This window comes from Hetaerina americana, unplaced genomic scaffold (assembly GCF_022747635.1).
Source record: "Hetaerina americana unplaced genomic scaffold, ioHetAmer1.1.p SCAF_85, whole genome shotgun sequence".
In the NCBI taxonomy this organism is placed as follows: domain Eukaryota; kingdom Metazoa; phylum Arthropoda; class Insecta; order Odonata; family Calopterygidae; genus Hetaerina; species Hetaerina americana.
Window position 1 is genome coordinate 1,522,466 of NW_027287483.1, and position 19,083 is coordinate 1,541,548.

At 35.5% G+C, this 19,083-nt stretch overlaps 1 protein-coding gene across 1 annotated transcript in view; it reads left to right on the forward strand.

Moving 5' to 3' along the window:
• Positions 1-19,083, forward strand: part of LOC139698424 (protein lin-54 homolog) — a 62,989-nt gene that overhangs the window by 28,697 nt on the left and 15,209 nt on the right. Inside the window, exons 5-7 of the mRNA XM_071597324.1 lie at positions 3,238-3,471; positions 13,596-13,724; positions 17,332-17,490. Of these exons, the coding sequence (XP_071453425.1) occupies positions 3,238-3,471; positions 13,596-13,724; positions 17,332-17,490 (522 nt within the window). The remainder of the gene's footprint in view (positions 1-3,237; positions 3,472-13,595; positions 13,725-17,331; positions 17,491-19,083) is intronic.

Consider the following 19,083-nt stretch of genomic DNA (forward strand, 5'->3'; position numbering starts at 1 on the left):
GAGAGAGGCCAGAGAAAAGAAGATTGTCAAGCATTAAGTGAAAAAGGAAGATACATGGAACCAAGGAATGAATGCATCAAACAGCTTTGGTTTCATGTTTATAATGACTTCTGTATGTGCAATTGAATATTTTTATGCATTCTTTATTGGTAGAATTCAGCCACTAGTGTGCTAGGAACACTAATTTTTAGATCACGCATGCCACCCTAGGCTTATGCCACATCCTTTCATACTCCTACATTTAACATTATATTTTTCCCAGCCATTCCTTCTTTCTCATTCTTCCTCTTTTTCTCTTGCCATTGATTGGAGTGTCACTTATCAAGCATTCTCTGGTGGCTGGTTTCAATAGGACTCTGGGCTGTAAATAAAAAATTCCTTCTTGAAACCAACCTTCCAACTTAGAGATGGGAGCAAACAACTGATGTTCCAAAGTTCCCTGCCTCCTTGGCTGAGAGGAGGTATTCAGTGATTTGCCAATGAAGTAGCAGTTGTTGCAATGCCACACAAGCTGTATTTTCATAGTCAATCACTATTGCTAATGCTGCTGCTGAGAAACATTGTACAACACTTTGTGAGAAATAGTGTTATAGCCATATACTGTATAAGTTTCTGGTACAAGAAATAAAACAAAAACTGAAATAAGTTCCTATGGACTCAGCATCTCAAAAGTCCTTTTGCTGTTTAGAGGAAAACTCTTCGAAATTCACCTTAAGTGGAACAGCTTTAAGCATGGAAATGTTGAATTAAAAATGTAATATGTAGATGGACTTGTGACTAAAGCCTTTTATGTCATACAGGAATACTTAAATACAGATTTTGGAACTATTCTCACGTGAATTTATCAATTGTATAACACATGCTTAAAATGTGTTGTTCTTATCATTTAGCTAACTCTCATTACATTTATCTTCAAACTTGGTCTATTATTCGTTGTGAATGCCATTTAATCCAATTTAATGATATCACTGGTATATTGCAAAACATAATAATATTATACCTTATTGTTTTAGGCTTCTTACTGCTTCACTATTTGGTATCCATATTAAAAGATTTTGTACTTTTCCACAGGCTTTATTTTGAGGTACAATTTATTTCACTGACTTGCAACATTAGGTCATCGGGCAACAACGAAGTCTGTAGAAAAGTACAAAATCATTTAATATAGATAATGAAATTATTATTATTGCACACATTTGTAATACTTGTGTCATTGATGACACAAGGATAGCAGTAAGAAACAAAAGAAAACGGTGTATTTTTCTGAAGGGTTCAGAGCTCATCTTCATCAGTATAGAGTCTAGTAAGAGTTTAGGGTCGGGAGAAGAGGATGGGATGGAAAATGAGAAGTTGCAAATACGTAGGGTACCTACATTTGTATGTATTCAGTGTGTATTAGTAGTAAATTTTTCAAGATCTTCAGTGGAGTGGCATATTCTGTGTCCACGTATGGTTATGGTATATGAATGAATTTTGTTATATGCAGGTGGCAGCTATTGCAATTCTGATGGTGGGTTTCATGTAGGCTGATATTGTGAATGCATTCGCACCTATGCCACCATAACCTGATCATATTCATTGCCCACCTTTCTTTTTCACTATCTCCCCCTCCACCACATTTGAAGCCTAGTGGATTGGGAAATCCTAGAAACCGTCTCACTTAACCACACCTCTGGGTATACATGGTCAGTCACATCACAGTTGTGTATATTCATCAAGGGTTTATCAGTTAAAAACATTTGGATAAGCATTCAATAAAGTTTGTTGCAAGTATCTCATCTCAAGAAGTGTTGTACTTCATTTTATTATCTTCAAATTATTATTTTATTATGCTTCAAATTTCGTCAAAAAAAACTGCAAAAATATTAATATTATCCCCATAATCTATGAATAAGCATGTTGAAAATGATTTTAGCTGAAAGATTATTTAATTTGCTTTTTTCTTATTTTTTTAATGAGTGAAATAATTCTGAACCTTTCTATATACCTTAAAATTATCCTTTTAATAATCCACCTATTCTTCTCTTTTGGATACTTTATACTGATGGTCCTGAAAGACCACAACTTTCAATTGTATGCTTCTGTGCTTCTCCTTCCTCCATCTTGAGTTCTTACCTACATTTTGGTGTTCAGTGAAGGTGCTTTTTTTATTATATTTAGTTCCTTTGGGGCACATCTCACAAATAACTCAACAAGTTATTAAAGTGTGGCATGAATTCTTATCACCCAAAATCTGCATGTCAGATTCTCAAATTGCCCCAATTGAAAATGGAACATTTCTCTGAGTAAAAGTAGTGCTGTTCTTAGTAAATTAAAACCATGAAACTACTAATGTTGTATGTGACTAGGAGTATAAAATCATTGGAGAATCTCATTATCATCATGATTTTCAAGATTTGAAGATACAGGAAAGAAAAAATATATTCAAATCCCTCTGGATGTAATTATACTTTCACGCCAGAGAATGGTGCCATGGACTACATCAATTCAACCCTCAGCCATATGCACTTTTATTTCACTTATCTAGCTTCTCCTGCCTCATTTAGTACATTGAACTTGGGTCATTTCTAATTCGCAGAATGAAACACCCAACACAAGTCTAAAATGAAAACTTATCAAATGGGTCTACACAAAATTACTCTGCAGAGTAGATCACACTCTGTGGAAGTTTCTTATCGTATTCATTACATTTTCAAATATATTGTAAGAGAATTATTATAAACATTTTTTAACAAATTGTCTTTTAATATTTTACTCTGCGGAGAAAAATCACACTGGTAGTTTCTTATCATATTCATTACATTATCAGCTACATTACAAGATAATTATTTTAAACAAATTGTCTTGTAATACATAAAGCTACAGGTTTTCACAAAATTTTAAACTTTAACAAATAAAGCAGTAGGGAACAAGATGTCATTTTTGAGGCACATAAAAGGTCCTTATGAGTATATATTGTTGTAGACATTCTAATAGGTACATTAGGAGGTTCTTAAAAGTATCCTGTTATTGCAAATGATCATTTTGTGAGGGCTTTTAGAAGAAGGAATCTGTTTCTAGTCACAATACAGAAAAACATTTGGAAAATATTGAGGGACATTAATGCATGAAATTGGGAAATATTGATTAGTTGTAGAGGGATTATTTATGGGTGCTAGATCACTAACAATTTGGGGTTTCATTGTATTGTCTCACTCTCCAACATCCAACCTCATACATGTCCACTTTGCATGCCAGGGTGTCGTGGTGAATAGAATGAACTCCACCCAGGCTAAGCCCCCCACCAAGATTGCTGTTGTCCCGGCAACAGTAGTCAAGTCTCCAACCAAGATTCTCCCTGCTCCAAGTGGAAGTAGTAGTGGTGGAGCCACTGCTGCTGCCACAGCCACAGCACCAACCCCTCGACTTCCCCACCCATCATCGCCTGGCCCACACAGACTCGTCATTCGCCAAGCCGCTCCTTCCATCCAGGTACTTTCCATACCATTCCATCTCTCATTTCCCTCTTCATCATCCATTTTATGCCTGTGTTAATTTCAAGTGTCTTGATGGTTGAATGTGTCTGAGGTATTTGTTATTTTCATGGTGGAATTTCATAAGCTAGTGTATGATCTTTCATTAGAAATTGTATGGCTTTCCTTAAAAATATGGTTTGGCATAGATGATTTTAGAGTTTATCTGGGTACGTAAGTTAGAATTTCTGTTCCAGAAAATTTGAAGCTTGTTTTATTTATTATTTGCTGGTGACTACAAATTTTACAGAGATTATTACATTACTAACCAGTATCTTATATGGTTTGAGATTTGTAATTTTTGTACTAATAATAGTGGTTATAATTGGTGAATATTTGCTCATTTACGAGGGTCATCCGGAAAGTAGTACCCGTTCGTGAAATAAAGACACAAAAGTGAATATTAACAAACATAAAAAATTTTATTTGAAAGAGGATACTTTAAACTACTTCTCAACATAATCTCCAAGCAAATTAAGGCATTTGTCATAACGTGTGACAAGTTTCTGTATTCCTGCTGCATAGTCCTTCGCCGCCAGCTCATTGAGATACGCGAGGGACCCATCTTGCACAAATTTTTGCATAATGCAGATGGTGTTTAACAATTTCATGAACAATTGTTCGAGAAACATTGGGAAAATGCTCACAGATGTCATCAATTGTGACGCGCCGATCGTTCCTCACGAATTCGTCAACTGAGCTCACCAGTTGGTCTGTAATGACAGACGGTCTCTCCGAACGCTCATCGTCGTGTGTGTTCCCCCTCCCCATGTTGAAGTTGCGACACCACCGCCGAACAGACGACTCGTCCATTACATTGTCTCCATACACCTCCTTTAATTGGCGATGAATATCACATGGGCGAACGTTTCTTGCATTGAGGAATTTAATCACTGCCCTCACTTCACAACTGGCGGCGTTCTCAATTTTTTTAAACATTGTAAACAATCACAGAAACAACACAGGCAATGCTAGCGTCACGCAACTTGGCTCAGAGAAGGCAGACAAGCCACTGAAGCTATCTGACCTCGTCCAGCGGCTACCCTCGTCGTCAGCACTTCATGCGGCACGAACGGGTACTACTTTCCGGATGACCCTCGTATATAAGGGTTCAGTTTTACTAACAATACTTCCTTCTCTGTGACATATTTAGTATATTAATAATTTGAATAAAGTGTGTGGGTAGGTGAAATGTAATTCAACAGAAATATTTTGTGCATATTATTTTCATTAATAGTGATTCATCAAAAGTAAAACCCCTCAGTACTTGTGAATTGTTTGCAAGAATATGGATATCTAGCTGCATGTTAATTATGTATTTCTACATCAGTATTTAATAATGTAATTTTCCTTTGAATGGCACTACGTTGGTCTTTTTTTGAAAATATTAGTATTCATCACGTATATTTTTGAAAGGGAATGTTTCCATCACTACTTTTGTGATCCTCCACTTTATATTATTCTATTAATCAATTTTATTCAGTGATTTTCGTCAATTGCATCGAGTGACTTTTAGACTGATGGATCTACCTTTCAACTGAATCCCCCCCTTTATATTTGAGGAATCCTCATATTAAATAGCCTTGATAAAATTGGTTACTAATCATATACTAGCAATTTTAGCCGATGAAAAATATTGTTTATAAAATATCTCCATGATTATAGTAAAATAAGTCAGCTGAAATGAAATATTTAGGAAATTATTGGAACTACGTATATTTGTCTTAATGTTAGGCAATTCTATTCTCCTATCCATTTTCGTGAAAATATTAAAATGGTATGTTAAGAGGTTTCACTATGGTAAATTTAGACGCTCACTTACATCTGTAAAATAGTCTCTCCTGGCCCTGGTTGTGAGAAATTTTTTTAGATTCTCTTTAGATGAATTTCTCAGAAGAACTTGAGGAGAATATTCAGAGGTAATTGTGCAAGTTCATGCATTTAAGGGTAAACACCACAGAATGGCAATAAGCACCTCTTTATGTCAGGACCGAAGTAAAGTAGTAGATTTATTCAATTATAAACAAATCATGTCAAAAATGTCCCTTGTAGCTTTCTATTAAGTATGGTTTGTGCATTCAGGAAAAGACACTTCAAATTATTTCAAATTTGTTTGATCTGAAAGGCTCAACTAGATGCAGTTCTGTATTTTTTTCTATTTATAAGATATATTTTGAATTATATCTTCCATGATTTCATTGAATAAATGACCTAGGGTTTATTATCTTTCCCTGAGATTGAATTCACACTCATTCTTTTCCCTGAGCTACTTTCCAAGAAGAGAATTTACTAACTGCCAGAATATATGGGATTTCCTCCTCAACTAGTGAAAATACTGTGTCAATATTTCTTATTGCAGAATGCACTCTATATTTTTTTCTGGTATTATTTGCAATGAAATATCTGAATGAGGGGACAAAGTTCTGAGCATCAAGTGAGAAAGTTACTATTGAAGTCATTTAAGCAGCCAAATAGCCCTCAAGTCCAAAACAATATTTTCAGATCTCATTCAGTATTTATATTTTGAGAAAAATTTCCAGTAAGTTGCTGACATTTTTTGCTAGATTATTGACTCTAATAACTGGATATTCAAATTCCATTATGTTGGAGGAAGTATGGGAACCTCTTTTTTTGTGTTGGTCATAGTAATAATTTGGCATATATAGTGATGCAATCTAAATCCTGGCTTATTGTATTTTGGTTATTTTAATGAGCATCTACTGAAACTACCAAAAGGAATAAAAAAATCACTGGGACAGATTTAATGGAGGAGACTTACTGGGGAATAACCAGGTTTAACCTGAAGAGAGCATGTTATTCTACTGGTGATTTTGCCTGTAATCACTATGCTCTCTGAACGTCTCAGTAGCTCCCTTATTGTATACCTCTTTCAAAGTGCCCTAAAAGTTCTTACATAGCTACTTCATTTGAGTGTGCAGCAAAGTAAAATATTTTTTGAATCATTAATATCATTTTATGTCATGACATCTGAGGCTGGCTGCTAATACAGTATTTATAGACTCGATTTTTCTCTTGTTAAGGCTAGTGTCTTCAGGAGCAAAGTAATTTAAGATTCTTGTTTTGCCTTCACTTGTATGTGCTACTTCTTCTTTAACTTTAATCAATTTACTCCAGCAACTAAGTCTTTTTCATGATCCCTTGCATAAAAGGGACAGCAGATGTTCTAGGCCAGGTATCAGAGCAATTCACTTTTCTCACTGATAGTTAATTTTTTTGTGTTGGTTGTGAAAAGTCTTTTTAACGAAACTTAAGTCTTCAAAGTCTTCTTGTTTGTGGTTTTCTTATTGTGCTGGCCTATTATATCCACAAATTTTTTCAGAGCAGAAGCTTCACAGATGTGGCAGTGCTTATTTTTTTGCATGAATAGTTGTGCGATTCCAGGAGAGATTAATAATTTAGAAATTTAGCTTTCTGTGACCTCTGTAAGTTCCTTCAAATTTCACTCTGAAAGAAAAATTCCAATCACTCTATAGACAAACATAACTGCATGAGTTGAATAAACACATTCTTTATACATTGCATAAAATGACCCCTTAGTCTTGGGCTGTATTTTGTTATATGAGAATTGTTGAAAGCCAGTATGGTGTTTATGGCTTTCTCCATATGATTCCAATGGTTTCTTGTGAAAGCATTACTTGGTTGACCCCATGGACCTCAGAAACACAATGTTTGGGAAACCAATAGTGAATTTTCTTTTGGGTTATACAGTGCTTTAGTGGTTATTTACTGTAGTTGTGAGAACTTTTTAAAAGTTTTTTGTTGGTAAAATTTCTTTGTCTAAAGTAAATTTTCTATGAACAGATAATGTTCATGATTCAGTACTTTGTTGTGATGGGGGGAAACTGGTTTAAGGTGCTTATTTAGGAAGTCTAATTTTAGCATGATACCTGGAGATGAGAAAAATAAAAAAATTAGGCAAGTGATAGAGATCTGGGTAAAAACAATATTTTTTTATTTAATCTCTTCAAATTATCAGTGCAGTGACTTCCGGTTCGTGGCTTTATGATTTTGGTGTATTATATATATGCTAAATCTTTTGGTAGTGCAGTAGAAAATTCAAAGAAAATGTGGGTAGATGCCATGACAGTAACTTTTAACAGAGTCATCTGCTAATGGGCATTACAGTACAACAATTTCAAAGTGTAAAAAGCATTCACCTTGACTGAGATGCATACAGAGGCAAAGTTAATGTATCAGAAAAGTGAGACACTTGAAACTGGTAAACATGTGCTAAAATTTTCTGATGTATATTCGGTTTTGTGAGACATGGCAAATCTCAGTAATCAAAATTAGGAATGCCTTCTCCTTATCCCAATGGGACCCCTGGAAACTGTCTTCATCTCGACTGAGAAACTATTTACAGCTACTGATTGGTAACTAAAGTTATGCACTTGCATGTTCAATGTTGGATCAAATATTTTTTGCATCAGTGTTTAATAAAAGGGGATGTGATAATCCAGTAGCTAGAGTGTTGGACTACTGCTAAGAGGGCCCGGGTTCAATTTCCAGCAAATCTCTGGGCACTCGCAGCTTCACCTGAGCTGTGATTTTTATAGGTACCAGAACTTCCCGGGAAACCATAAGTGGCACGAGGAAAGGAACTGGCCTCCCTACCCTACAGTGGGAATTTCACACACTATTGGGCTTAGTACTAAGTCAGTTCTATCCTCATCTATCAAACCAAATTTCAAGTTGATAGCTGTAGTTTTCTTTAATAAAGATGAGTTTTGCTGCTTATAAAAAGTTTTTTTGGTGTAGGCATATCCCATATTGCAGCAGGCATGTCTTCAAGAGTAAAGTTACCCAATGAATGCATCCCCATTGACATCACAGCTAGAAAATGTTTAAGCCTGTCACTTAGGCAACCATGTCAAACATTCCCTCAAGTACTATTGTGAATATATGCAAAATAATATGTGTTGATAGTAATCAAAGGTCTTGTGAATTGTGTAAAAATTTATTGTGAGAAATCATTTTAAGGCAAAAATGTATGTATAGCATGCATTCCTGTCAGAAAACATGACTTTGTTCTTTACTGTAGTTGTGCTACTTTCTGGTATTTATGAATGTTGAAAAATATTATCATGATTGCTTGACTAAACACAATTTTTTTGAATCCCTGCTATAAAGATGTCTTGACTGCATTACATTCTTAAAATGGCTTGCATCAATATTAAATGATAAATAGAATCACTTTCAGTTCCTTGGTGTACAAAGGCCATGCATGAAAAAATTGTGGCTATGCTTGCTGATTCATAATGAATCTGGGGAAATGCCAGGTGCAAGTGATATCAATGCTAGGAAATTGTAAAGTGTGTCACTTAAAGGAACCCAAATACTTTTTTGACAGAGGGACAGCACAGCTAATATTGAAAGAAATTTGGATTAATAAATAAGTTTTGATGTTAATCTTAAAATTTAATGCATTTTTGTTGTGATTCATGTACTGTTACTGGATTTGTTGGCCTCCAAAAGTTTTGTTCTCCTTAAGTAACCCTAATGAAAGTAATTAATATATTGTTTCCTGGTATGAAGTGAAAATTTGCTGAAAAAGTTGATTTTATATATTGCTACTTTTTTATGACTCGTCCAGTAAATTTCAATTAAAAGACTGAAAATTCTTTGAAATTGTACTCCTTTTTCCCAAAAATTAATCATGCCTTAAACATTTTTTGCTGCAAAACAACTCCTTTAACCTCAATTGAAAGGTGTGAGCATAAAATAAATAACATTGAAGATAAGTGGCACTCTAAATATTTATTTGGCGGTTCTTATTAAAGCTCATTAGTATCCATAGATTATTAAAAATGTTAACAACAATTTCCATTGTTGCAAAAATTCCAAATTGGTACTTTGTAATGCATGTAGTAATAACTATGCATCATGAATTGTTTATGTTATATGAAAGTAAACCTCATAGGAATATTACTCTATTTATCTTTGTACCAAAAATAATTTCATCATCACATTTTACAGGGAGTATATTGTACGGAATGTGTATTGACATACATATTAGTATAGAACATGGATACATACAGTGAATGAATTAATGGTTCTGCCCAATCATAATTAGTTATGGTTTGCAAAACAACTTCAGGTATGGAAATTCATATTTGTTATCTGTATTTCAGTTATTCAGCATAAGAAAATTGCGTTAGCATAAAAAATAATTCTTTGGATGATTTTCATTAAATAGGCAGTTCTTACAAGTATTGTACTGTGGTAAAGAGAAATTTAAAAATACGAGGGTCATCCGGAAAGTAGTACCCGTTCGTGAAATAAAGACACAAAAGTAAATATTAACAAACATAAAAAATTTTATTTGAAAGAGGATACTTTAAACTACTTCTCAACATAATCTCCAAGCAAATTAAGGCATTTGTCATAACGTGTGACAAGTTTCTGTATTCCTGCTGCATAGTCCTTCGCCGCCAGCTCATTGAGATACGCGAGGGACCCATCTTGCACAAATTTTTGCATAATGCAGATGGTGTTTAACAATTTCATGAACAATTGTTCGAGAAACATTGGGAAAATGCTCACAGATGTCATCAATTGTGACGCGCCGATCGTTCCTCACGAATTCGTCAACTGAGCTCACCAGTTGGTCTGTAATGACAGACGGTCTCTCCGAACGCTCATCGTCGTGTGTGTTCCCCCTCCCCATGTTGAAGTTGCGACACCACCGCCGAACAGATGACTCGTCCATTACATTGTCTCCATACACCTCCTTTAATTGGCGATGAATATCACATGGGCGAACGTTTCTTGCATTGAGGAATTTAATCACTGCCCTCACTTCACAACTGGCGGCGTTCTCAATTTTTTTAAACATTGTAAACAATCACAGAAACAACACAGGCAATGCTAGCGTCACGCAACTTGGCTCAGAGAAGGCAGACAAGCCACTGAAGCTATCTGACCTCGTCCAGCGGCTACTCGCGTCGTCAGCACTTCATGCGGCACGAACGGGTACTACTTTCCGGATGACCCTCGTACCATTTGGCCCTGCATGTTGAAAGTGCCTGTGATGTTTGTATTTGGAAGGAAACTTAAGGTCAGCACTAAAAGGAGCAGAGTACCTAATTCCAACAGGATTAGTAGGCTTCCACTCTATGATCGGTTTACAATGTGATGAATTTGCTACATGAGGTAATCAGCAAAGAAGATTGTTGCTTACAGTTGAAAACTTACATTAGCGCTGTATATACTTTTGAAAATTACGTAAAAGATATAATGTGCTTAGGCCATTACCACCATATTTTATTGGTTTTTATTTTATCAGAGTTGATTGACTGACTCCTCAGTCTAGATGAATTAAAAATATGCTGCCATCACTATCTCAATTCTTTGGAACCTGAACTTTGTTTGATAGAAAAACATTTTTCTTTCACGTTTTGTATGCAACATCATTCTCATTTAAATTAGATGGTAATGTTCTTATTCCTCTCCATTTGTATGCATTTTTTTGAATATTGCATATGTTTTAGATTTCAATTAGCTTATCATAAACAATATTTTTCATGTTAAAATAAATAATTTGACACTTAATGCATTATTTTTTGTCATATTAATCATCATGTCCCTAATCTGTGTTCCTATATACTCGAAATGCATGGAAGTATTGGCAATATACTTACTTATGACAAATAAGAGGGGAGATGTGTGGTGGATAATTGGATGAGATGCATCTTGCACATTGAATGGTTTTTTCCTGTAGATTTGTTTGTTACTAGGAATTTCAATGATAAACTTCTCCATCATATTACTGTTAGGGTTGTTTTGTTCAATCTTTGTTTTTTGTATCAATTTCGAAGTTACTTTATGGCTAGCTGTGAGAAGTAGGAATACCAAGTATATGTCAGAAAAAAATATCTACCATACCTGAATATTTTTTGAGGCAGCAGAAGTTTGAAAAAATGTGGTGTTTATTAATCAAATCTATCAACATGGCATTGATGTGAAAGATAAAATTTTCATAATTAGTAGCTTTAACTACAGTTATTGAATTTTGCTCGATTTCGGTGAACTGCAAATATTTTAAGAGTTAGTATGAGGTGGGATAGTAACAGAAAACTTAAAAGTAATCAACTCTTCTACATTAGGCTTTGCTTTTTGGAAGTTTAGCATACCCATTGGAAAAGAACAACCATGTTAATCTACTATATTATTGCATTAGCTAATTCACATTGGATTGCATTCCTATGCTGTTGATTTCCAAAATGAACTCTCAGGTAAGAGGTAAAATCAAACATTTTGAAGCAGAAAATTTAAGTTTTCTTCTGGTGAAATCAATTAATAGTTATGACCAACTTAAAATGCTGTACTCAATTCGTTATGGGTATGGTTAATTTTGGTAAAATTGGTTAATTTAGGTTATTTTGTGGTTAATTTTATTTTATAAATAGTGTGATTTTGGATTGATTGATTTACTACTAGTCGATGTATGTCAGTGTGTATCAAACAATAAATTTTTCAAACGTTAATCTGTAATTCATTAGATATGAATTTTCCTAAAAAAAGCCCTGGGAGTGAAGTAGTGTTTTGTATCATTCATTCACTACCTCTCTGTATAATAAAATATATTGTGTTAATCATTCCTTGTTACTCTCAAAGCTAGAATATTACGCTGCCATTGGTTTGAATTGAAACTAGAAAACTCATATCTGTTAGATGGTTGAACTTAAAGTCTGTCTATCTACAGCTCTTACATTAAAATTTAGTGTCCTGCAGGACTTAATGCTTGGCCCATAGCCTTTCATAATCATTAATGATTTTTCTTGTAATATGAAATCCAAACGAGTATTATATGCTGGTGACATTACTTTTGTTCTAATATGTAATAATCTAAGAGATGCAAAGATACCATCTAGTGATGCCCAAAGACAGGCTAAGGTTTGGGTCAATATTAATTATTCATTTAGGGGCTGATAAAACCAAGCATATTTTAGAGTCTTTTAAAACAAAAATAACAAATTGAAACTGCGGAATTACTGGGATTGTATACTGATACAAAGTTTAACAGGTAGAGCCACAATTGTCGAATCTGTAATAAAAGAAATAAAGCTGTTAGGAAAGCTGAAATTCTTATTGAGTGTTGCTAAAACGTAATCATACCATCTTTCATTGCTCCTTATTTTATGTTGTTGAGTTTTGGGGTCTTTCCACACATTCCAAACAAATCCCTCTACTACAAAAGAGAGCTGCTTGGTCTCTTGCAAATATTCCACTGTGTGATGTGCTAGGCTTTTTTTCTATCAGGGATAGAATCATGTCTGTGTTAAGTTTATATATCTTTAAGGCTCTGCTTCAGGTGGAAATTAATATATAAAATTACCCATTGAGATCTGATACGCATAACGATGTCATAATGGGGTCCTGCAAAATTGAATGCTAAATATTGTAGAATTAATTCAACTTACAACTCATTTGATAATGTGGACATTTGTTTGTATAACTGGTTGCTATGTCACTTGAAGTCCGATTATATCAAGTCTCAAGCGTAGTGAATGTGCCGGGTTACTTGCAAACCTGCTTTGTTCAATTAATGAATTTTTTATTACAATCTTCATCTTATGGAACAATTTCTGTTGTATTAATTTAAAAATTGTACTTATATTTTTTTCTTATATATTATAATGGCAGGGGTTGCGGTAGTCCAGGGGGTAGAGCGTTGGACTACTGACCGGAGGGTCCCGGGTTCGATTCCCGGGTAAGTCTCTGGGCACCTGTAGCTCCACCCAAGCTATGTGATTTTTTGGGTAAAAGATCTTCCTGGGAAACCATAAGCGGCACGGAAAGGAACTGGCCCCCCTACCCTGATGTGTGAATTTCACACGCCGTACAGGGCTTAGTACTGGGTGAACTCTACCATCACCTACTAAACCGACCTTCGGGTTGATTACTGTGTTTATGGTTTCTTTATTTTAATGGTATTTATATGATTTTACCATTTATCAAAATGAAAAAACCATATAAATATTATTAAATGATTTTCACTTTTAGATGTGAATTTAGTTTGTTACTATGTTCATGCACTGACATGTTATATTTCATTTGTAGGGTCATGAATCCAGTACAGTCCTTACTACATCATCTCCTACTGGCCAAATGATAAGAATACCTGCAACGCAAAATGTTGTGACCACCACTTCATCAAACGTTCACCAAATTCAAGTGCCAGGAAGACAGGTTAGAATATCATTTTGATTTCTTATATTTATTTTTCTCTAATACTTTCCAGGTATTGCAATAAGCTACTTCTTGTGGATAGGTAAAACTAGCAGCTCTAAATGCAATATTGCACAACGAGCGATGAGGAGAGGAAAATTCCTGGAATTCCTGACACTTATGCTGTTTCAATTTGTTTTTAGTATTCGTTCCACTAGCATCTTAGTGTCACTAGTGATCACACATTTTTTCAAACTTGTGTTCAGACATAATATTTGTTAAATTTTTGTGAAAAGTTCAGTTATATTTTGTGCATAGTTATAAAAATGTCACCAAAAAAAGCTGCAATAAGGCAGTCATAATAGAATAAAAGTATCTGTAGAAATAAAAAGTAAAATAATTGAAAATCAAGAATGAGATGTCAGCGCATAATCTGTCAACATTAGCAAGGATTCATTATCATCAAGAACAGGGACAAGATTAAGGAGATAGATTCTTCAAAGGGAGCGAAAAGATTATGTAAGCAATGGTTATGTATTCTCAATAATGTTGAAAGGTTTCTTCCCTTCTGGTTAAACAAAGAGCTATTGCAAGGCAATGCTGTTAATGAGAATATTAGTTCTGAGAAAGCGAATGTGATCCTTGCCAACTTGTAAAGACACCAGGGTAATCATTGGTAGAAGAAGAAATATTTAAGGCAAACTGTAGGCGGTTCGAAAAGTTTAAGAAAAGAAGCAGCATCCGCAATGTTGTGAGGTATGGGTGAAACACATATTCCAACTCAAGGGTAGCTGAGAACTTCATCAGTGACTTCAAGAAGCTCGTAGATTCTGAGGGTTATCCACCACAACAGGCTTTTAATTATGAAGAGATAGGTCTCTTCTTGAAAATGATGCTAAGGTGAACCTATATACAAGCTGAGGAGAAACCAAAGAAAGTCTTATGCTGCTATTTTGTGCTGATGCAAGTTGTGATTTAAAAATTAAACCATGACTTGTTTACCATACAGAAACTCCAGCCTTAGAGAAGTGTAAATGCTAGAAGAGCAGGCTAAATTTGATGAGAAGGTCATGGGAGACTATTGCATTGTATATTGAGAAGCATCACCCTAATAAGGCAGTCGCTATGCACCCTACAAATTTATGTAATGATAATATTGCCTTATTTCTCAAAATTTTGAAGCATCAGCGGAAACAAATGTCTCTTGAAAGCTTCTAGTAAAAAACAATTAGAAATGTATCATATATACTTTAATTTTTTTGATTTACAAGTATGTATATCAAAATATTGTATTTGCTTTCTGGAAATTGAATTTGCGTTCCAGGTTGGTTCATTCTATGATGAAAGAAAAGACATAGAAGATTTATGATCCTATAATATGTATGTTTAATTATTTTGAATAAACCTTGCACATGATGTATTGTTTCAGCAAGGAACACATCATCGTATTTTACACCAATTTGGGTGGGAAAAATTGTTTTATTTAGGGAGTGTTTCACTTTAAGAGAAAGATTTATTTCACTTTAAGAGAACAAACTATGCTTATTGTGTGAGGTTCCACTTTACTTTTTCATCTGAATTAATGTCTGGTCTCCTTGTGACCAGCATTATTTCAGATGCAACCAAAAAAAAAGGAGTTTCCAAACACGAGTTCATAAATTGAAAATCAGATTTCAAGTTTTATTCTTAGAATCAGAAAAGAAACTAAAAACTCTTATTAATGTCAGCACCAAAATTAATCTAATGCGAAGTGGATTTTTTTCAAAAATTGATTGATTGCCACTTCTTCCTGGCTTTCATTTGGTGCCATAAAGTTACATTGTCTGTAACCATTTTGAGTGTGTGTATTTTGAGAGTGTATTATTAGTATATATGATATAAAATGGATTATCTAAATTGTTTTTAATGTTTCTGCCTGATTCTTAAAAATATCTTACTACTTTGTATTATTTTGTAAATTTGAGAAAACAAGTCCTATGTACGAGGGTCATCCGGAAAGTAGTACCCGTTCGTGAAATAAAAAGACAAAAGTAAATATTAACAAACATAAAAAATTTTATTTGAAAGAGGATACTTTAAACTACTTCTCAACATAATCTCCAAGCAAATTAAGGCATTTGTCATAACGTGTGACAAGTTTCTGTATTCCTGCTGCATAGTCCTTCGCCGCCAGCTCATTGAGATACGCGAGGGACCCATCTTGCACAAATTTTTGCATAATGCAGATGGTGTTTAACAATTTCATGAACAATTGTTCGAGAAACATTGGGAAAATGCTCACAGATGTCATCAATTGTGACGCGCCGATCGTTCCTCACGAATTCGTCAACTGAGCTCACCAGTTGGTCTGTAATGACAGACGGTCTCCCCGAACGCTCATCGTCGTGTGTGTTCCCCCTCCCCATGTTGAAGTTGCGACACCACCGCCGAACAGACGACTCGTCCATTACATTGTCTCCATACACCTCCTTTAATTGGCGATGAATATCACATGGGCGAACGTTTCTTGCATTGAGGAATTTAATCACTGCCCTCACTTCACAACTGGCGGCGTTCTCAATTTTTTTAAACATTGTAAACAGTCACAGAAACAACACAGGCAATGCTAGCGTCACGCAACTTGGCTCAGAGAAGGCAGACAAGCCACTGAAGCTATCTGACCTCGTCCAGCGGCTACTCGCGTCGTCAGCACTTCATGCGGCACGAACGGGTACTACTTTCCAGATGACCCTCGTATGTTTTTTTATAATAAGGCAGAGTTATGGTTATCCTCAATTTTTAGGCAAAATATCATGGCCTTCTGAAAAATAAGTTATCTCTTTCGCTGACAGCTAAACTGATCATTTAGTAAAAAGCAATTTCATTCCAGTTACTTAGTGATGTACACACAGGTCCTCGCGTGACCTCAACACTACACACCCAGAGTTGTTCTCTACAATTTTACTTGCAGGTTGGCAAGGGTCAAAATGCATTCATTGACAAGAAATTCATCCTAAAAGGGTTAGCTCTGTAGAATAAAAATGGCAGCTATTGTTGAAGTTAAAGAAGAATGGACATTCTCTTGTAGTATTAGTTTTGAGGGGAGGCGACCGACAGCTAAGGTCATTTGCGCCATAGGGGATGGACAGGAAAGGATGAAGGGTGGAGAGAAACCCGGCGTCGGCATTAGCCTATTCTTTACGAAAGGCACCAAGGGGTCCGCACTTTAACGTCCCATCTGAAGGACGGCGCACTCACTCAAAGTGCCCTCCACAAAGCACCTCAAGTAGGGATCGAGATACCTCTGAAAAATATTCAACACCGCGACATTCTCTTGTAGCAGTAATGAGCATGTGTACATCAGTAAATAAGTAATCTCTCATAACTCGTAGGCTTATCAGACTCATCTGAAGGGATCAATAAAAATCATCCTTTGATTTTGATTGATCCCTTTTTATTGAACAATTGAAAGATAGCGGCCATTTCAGTCTTATGGTCAAGAGAAATTTCTGTTAAAAATTTCAAAGTAATTTAATTAAACAATGGATGACTGATTTTAATTGACCATTAACATTTAGAGGCTACTACTATTATTCACATTAAAAAGTTTTAATTTTTGTCAAATGATGAATTTTGGAATTTTTTTCAGCTACAATATGTACGCTTAGTTAATGCTAGTGAAGGAACTACCCGTGTCACGACATCAACAGTCACCCCCATAACTCCATCATCTTCCACCTCAGCCGTAAGAACTCATCCAACTCTGAGAATGGTTCCTATTGCTCCTGCCACTGAAGAAACTAGAGGGGTAAGTTGAAATATGGAAAATTCTCTCATATGAAAAAAGGATATGGCAGTTTGAATAATAACATGTGTGTTTGATCATTTATTGTAATATGTTAAAGGATATTGAAAAACTCATTTGAAAAGACCACTGTAGGCTTTCTTCTGTGACACAATGTAGCTTTATCTTAAAATTGTGGATGCTCTAATGCCATTTGAACCACAACAGAGTTTTTCTTCTCAATTTCCTATAAAAATTATGACAAAATAATTCATGCAATAGCATATTACATTCACAAAAAGAAAAAATGGCAGGCATATGAAATAAAGATTACCCTGTCTGGTTGCATTCACAGGATATGTAATTTTCACTATCACTTTAATTGATTTTTAATTCTATATTCTTGCATTTATCCATCTCTGCATTCATTCTTTTTCATGTGCATACCCTCAGGCACATTACTCCCGAAGGTTACAATTATATTTCATTATTTTAAATGTAAACTCTTGCCATTTTTAATTTAAAAAATATAGTTGTAATTACCCTCCCATGGACTACCACCTTGATGTGGTGGAAGGGCTTGTGCATTCCAATGACCCCTAGAGCTGTGCTGGCGGGAGCAATGATATTGCTTCTGGTTGGGTTACCCATGCCAGGTCAAAGGTTAGGAGCCAGACGAAAGTTAGTCCACTCAGCGTCTGTTCCTCAGTAAGGCAGCTGCAAAGGCATCTGACCCCAATGGGGCGGCCATCTAGTGATGGTGTCACGTTAAAAATGCTATTGAGGAAGGCAACGGGAAACCACAGAGAAAATATGAGTCCTGGCAACTACAGGACTCGGCCCAATCGGCCGTGTGTCATGCCCAGATGCAGGAAAGGCAAGGCTTCTGAGGTTGTCATCTCACAAAACCCTTGCAAAAGAAAACCGGCAGCAGCAGGACAGAAGACCAATTTAGTGCAAATAAGAACTTGGAATGTTAGGACAATGTTGAGGACAAGAAAATTAGGAAATATTTAGCAAGAGATGGAAAGAGGAAATATAGATATTTTAGGTTTATGCGAGGTCAGATGGAAGGATAGCGGGTTTTACTGGACTGATAGTTATACAATACTATAGAGTAGTGGGGACGAGAGCCGACAAGGGGTTGCCATAATATTGAATAAAGAGTTGGGAAGAAGCGTAGTAAACGTAGAACAAGCAACGGATAAAATATTACCAGTAGAGATAAAAGCAAAACTGACGAACTGGGTCATTGTTCAGGTGCAAATGCCACCGAGCAATTATAAGGAGGAAGAAGTTTAAAGGATATACAATCAGTTTGAGGTTATAATTGAGTATGTTCCTACAGGGAAACATTTGATAGTGATGGGGAATTGGAATGCGATGATAGGCGAAGGAAGAGATGGTGATGAGGTGGGGGACTACGGTTTAGGTACAAGGAATGACCACAGGGAGAAAGCAATTGAGTTCTGTAGAAAACAGGGATTAGTCATCACCAACATTTGGTTTGGACTCCACAAAAGGCATAGATGTACACAAAAAATGCCAGGTGACTCGGAATGGTATCAGTTAGATTATATCCTGGTTAGACACAGGTTTAGGAACAGTGTGATAAAT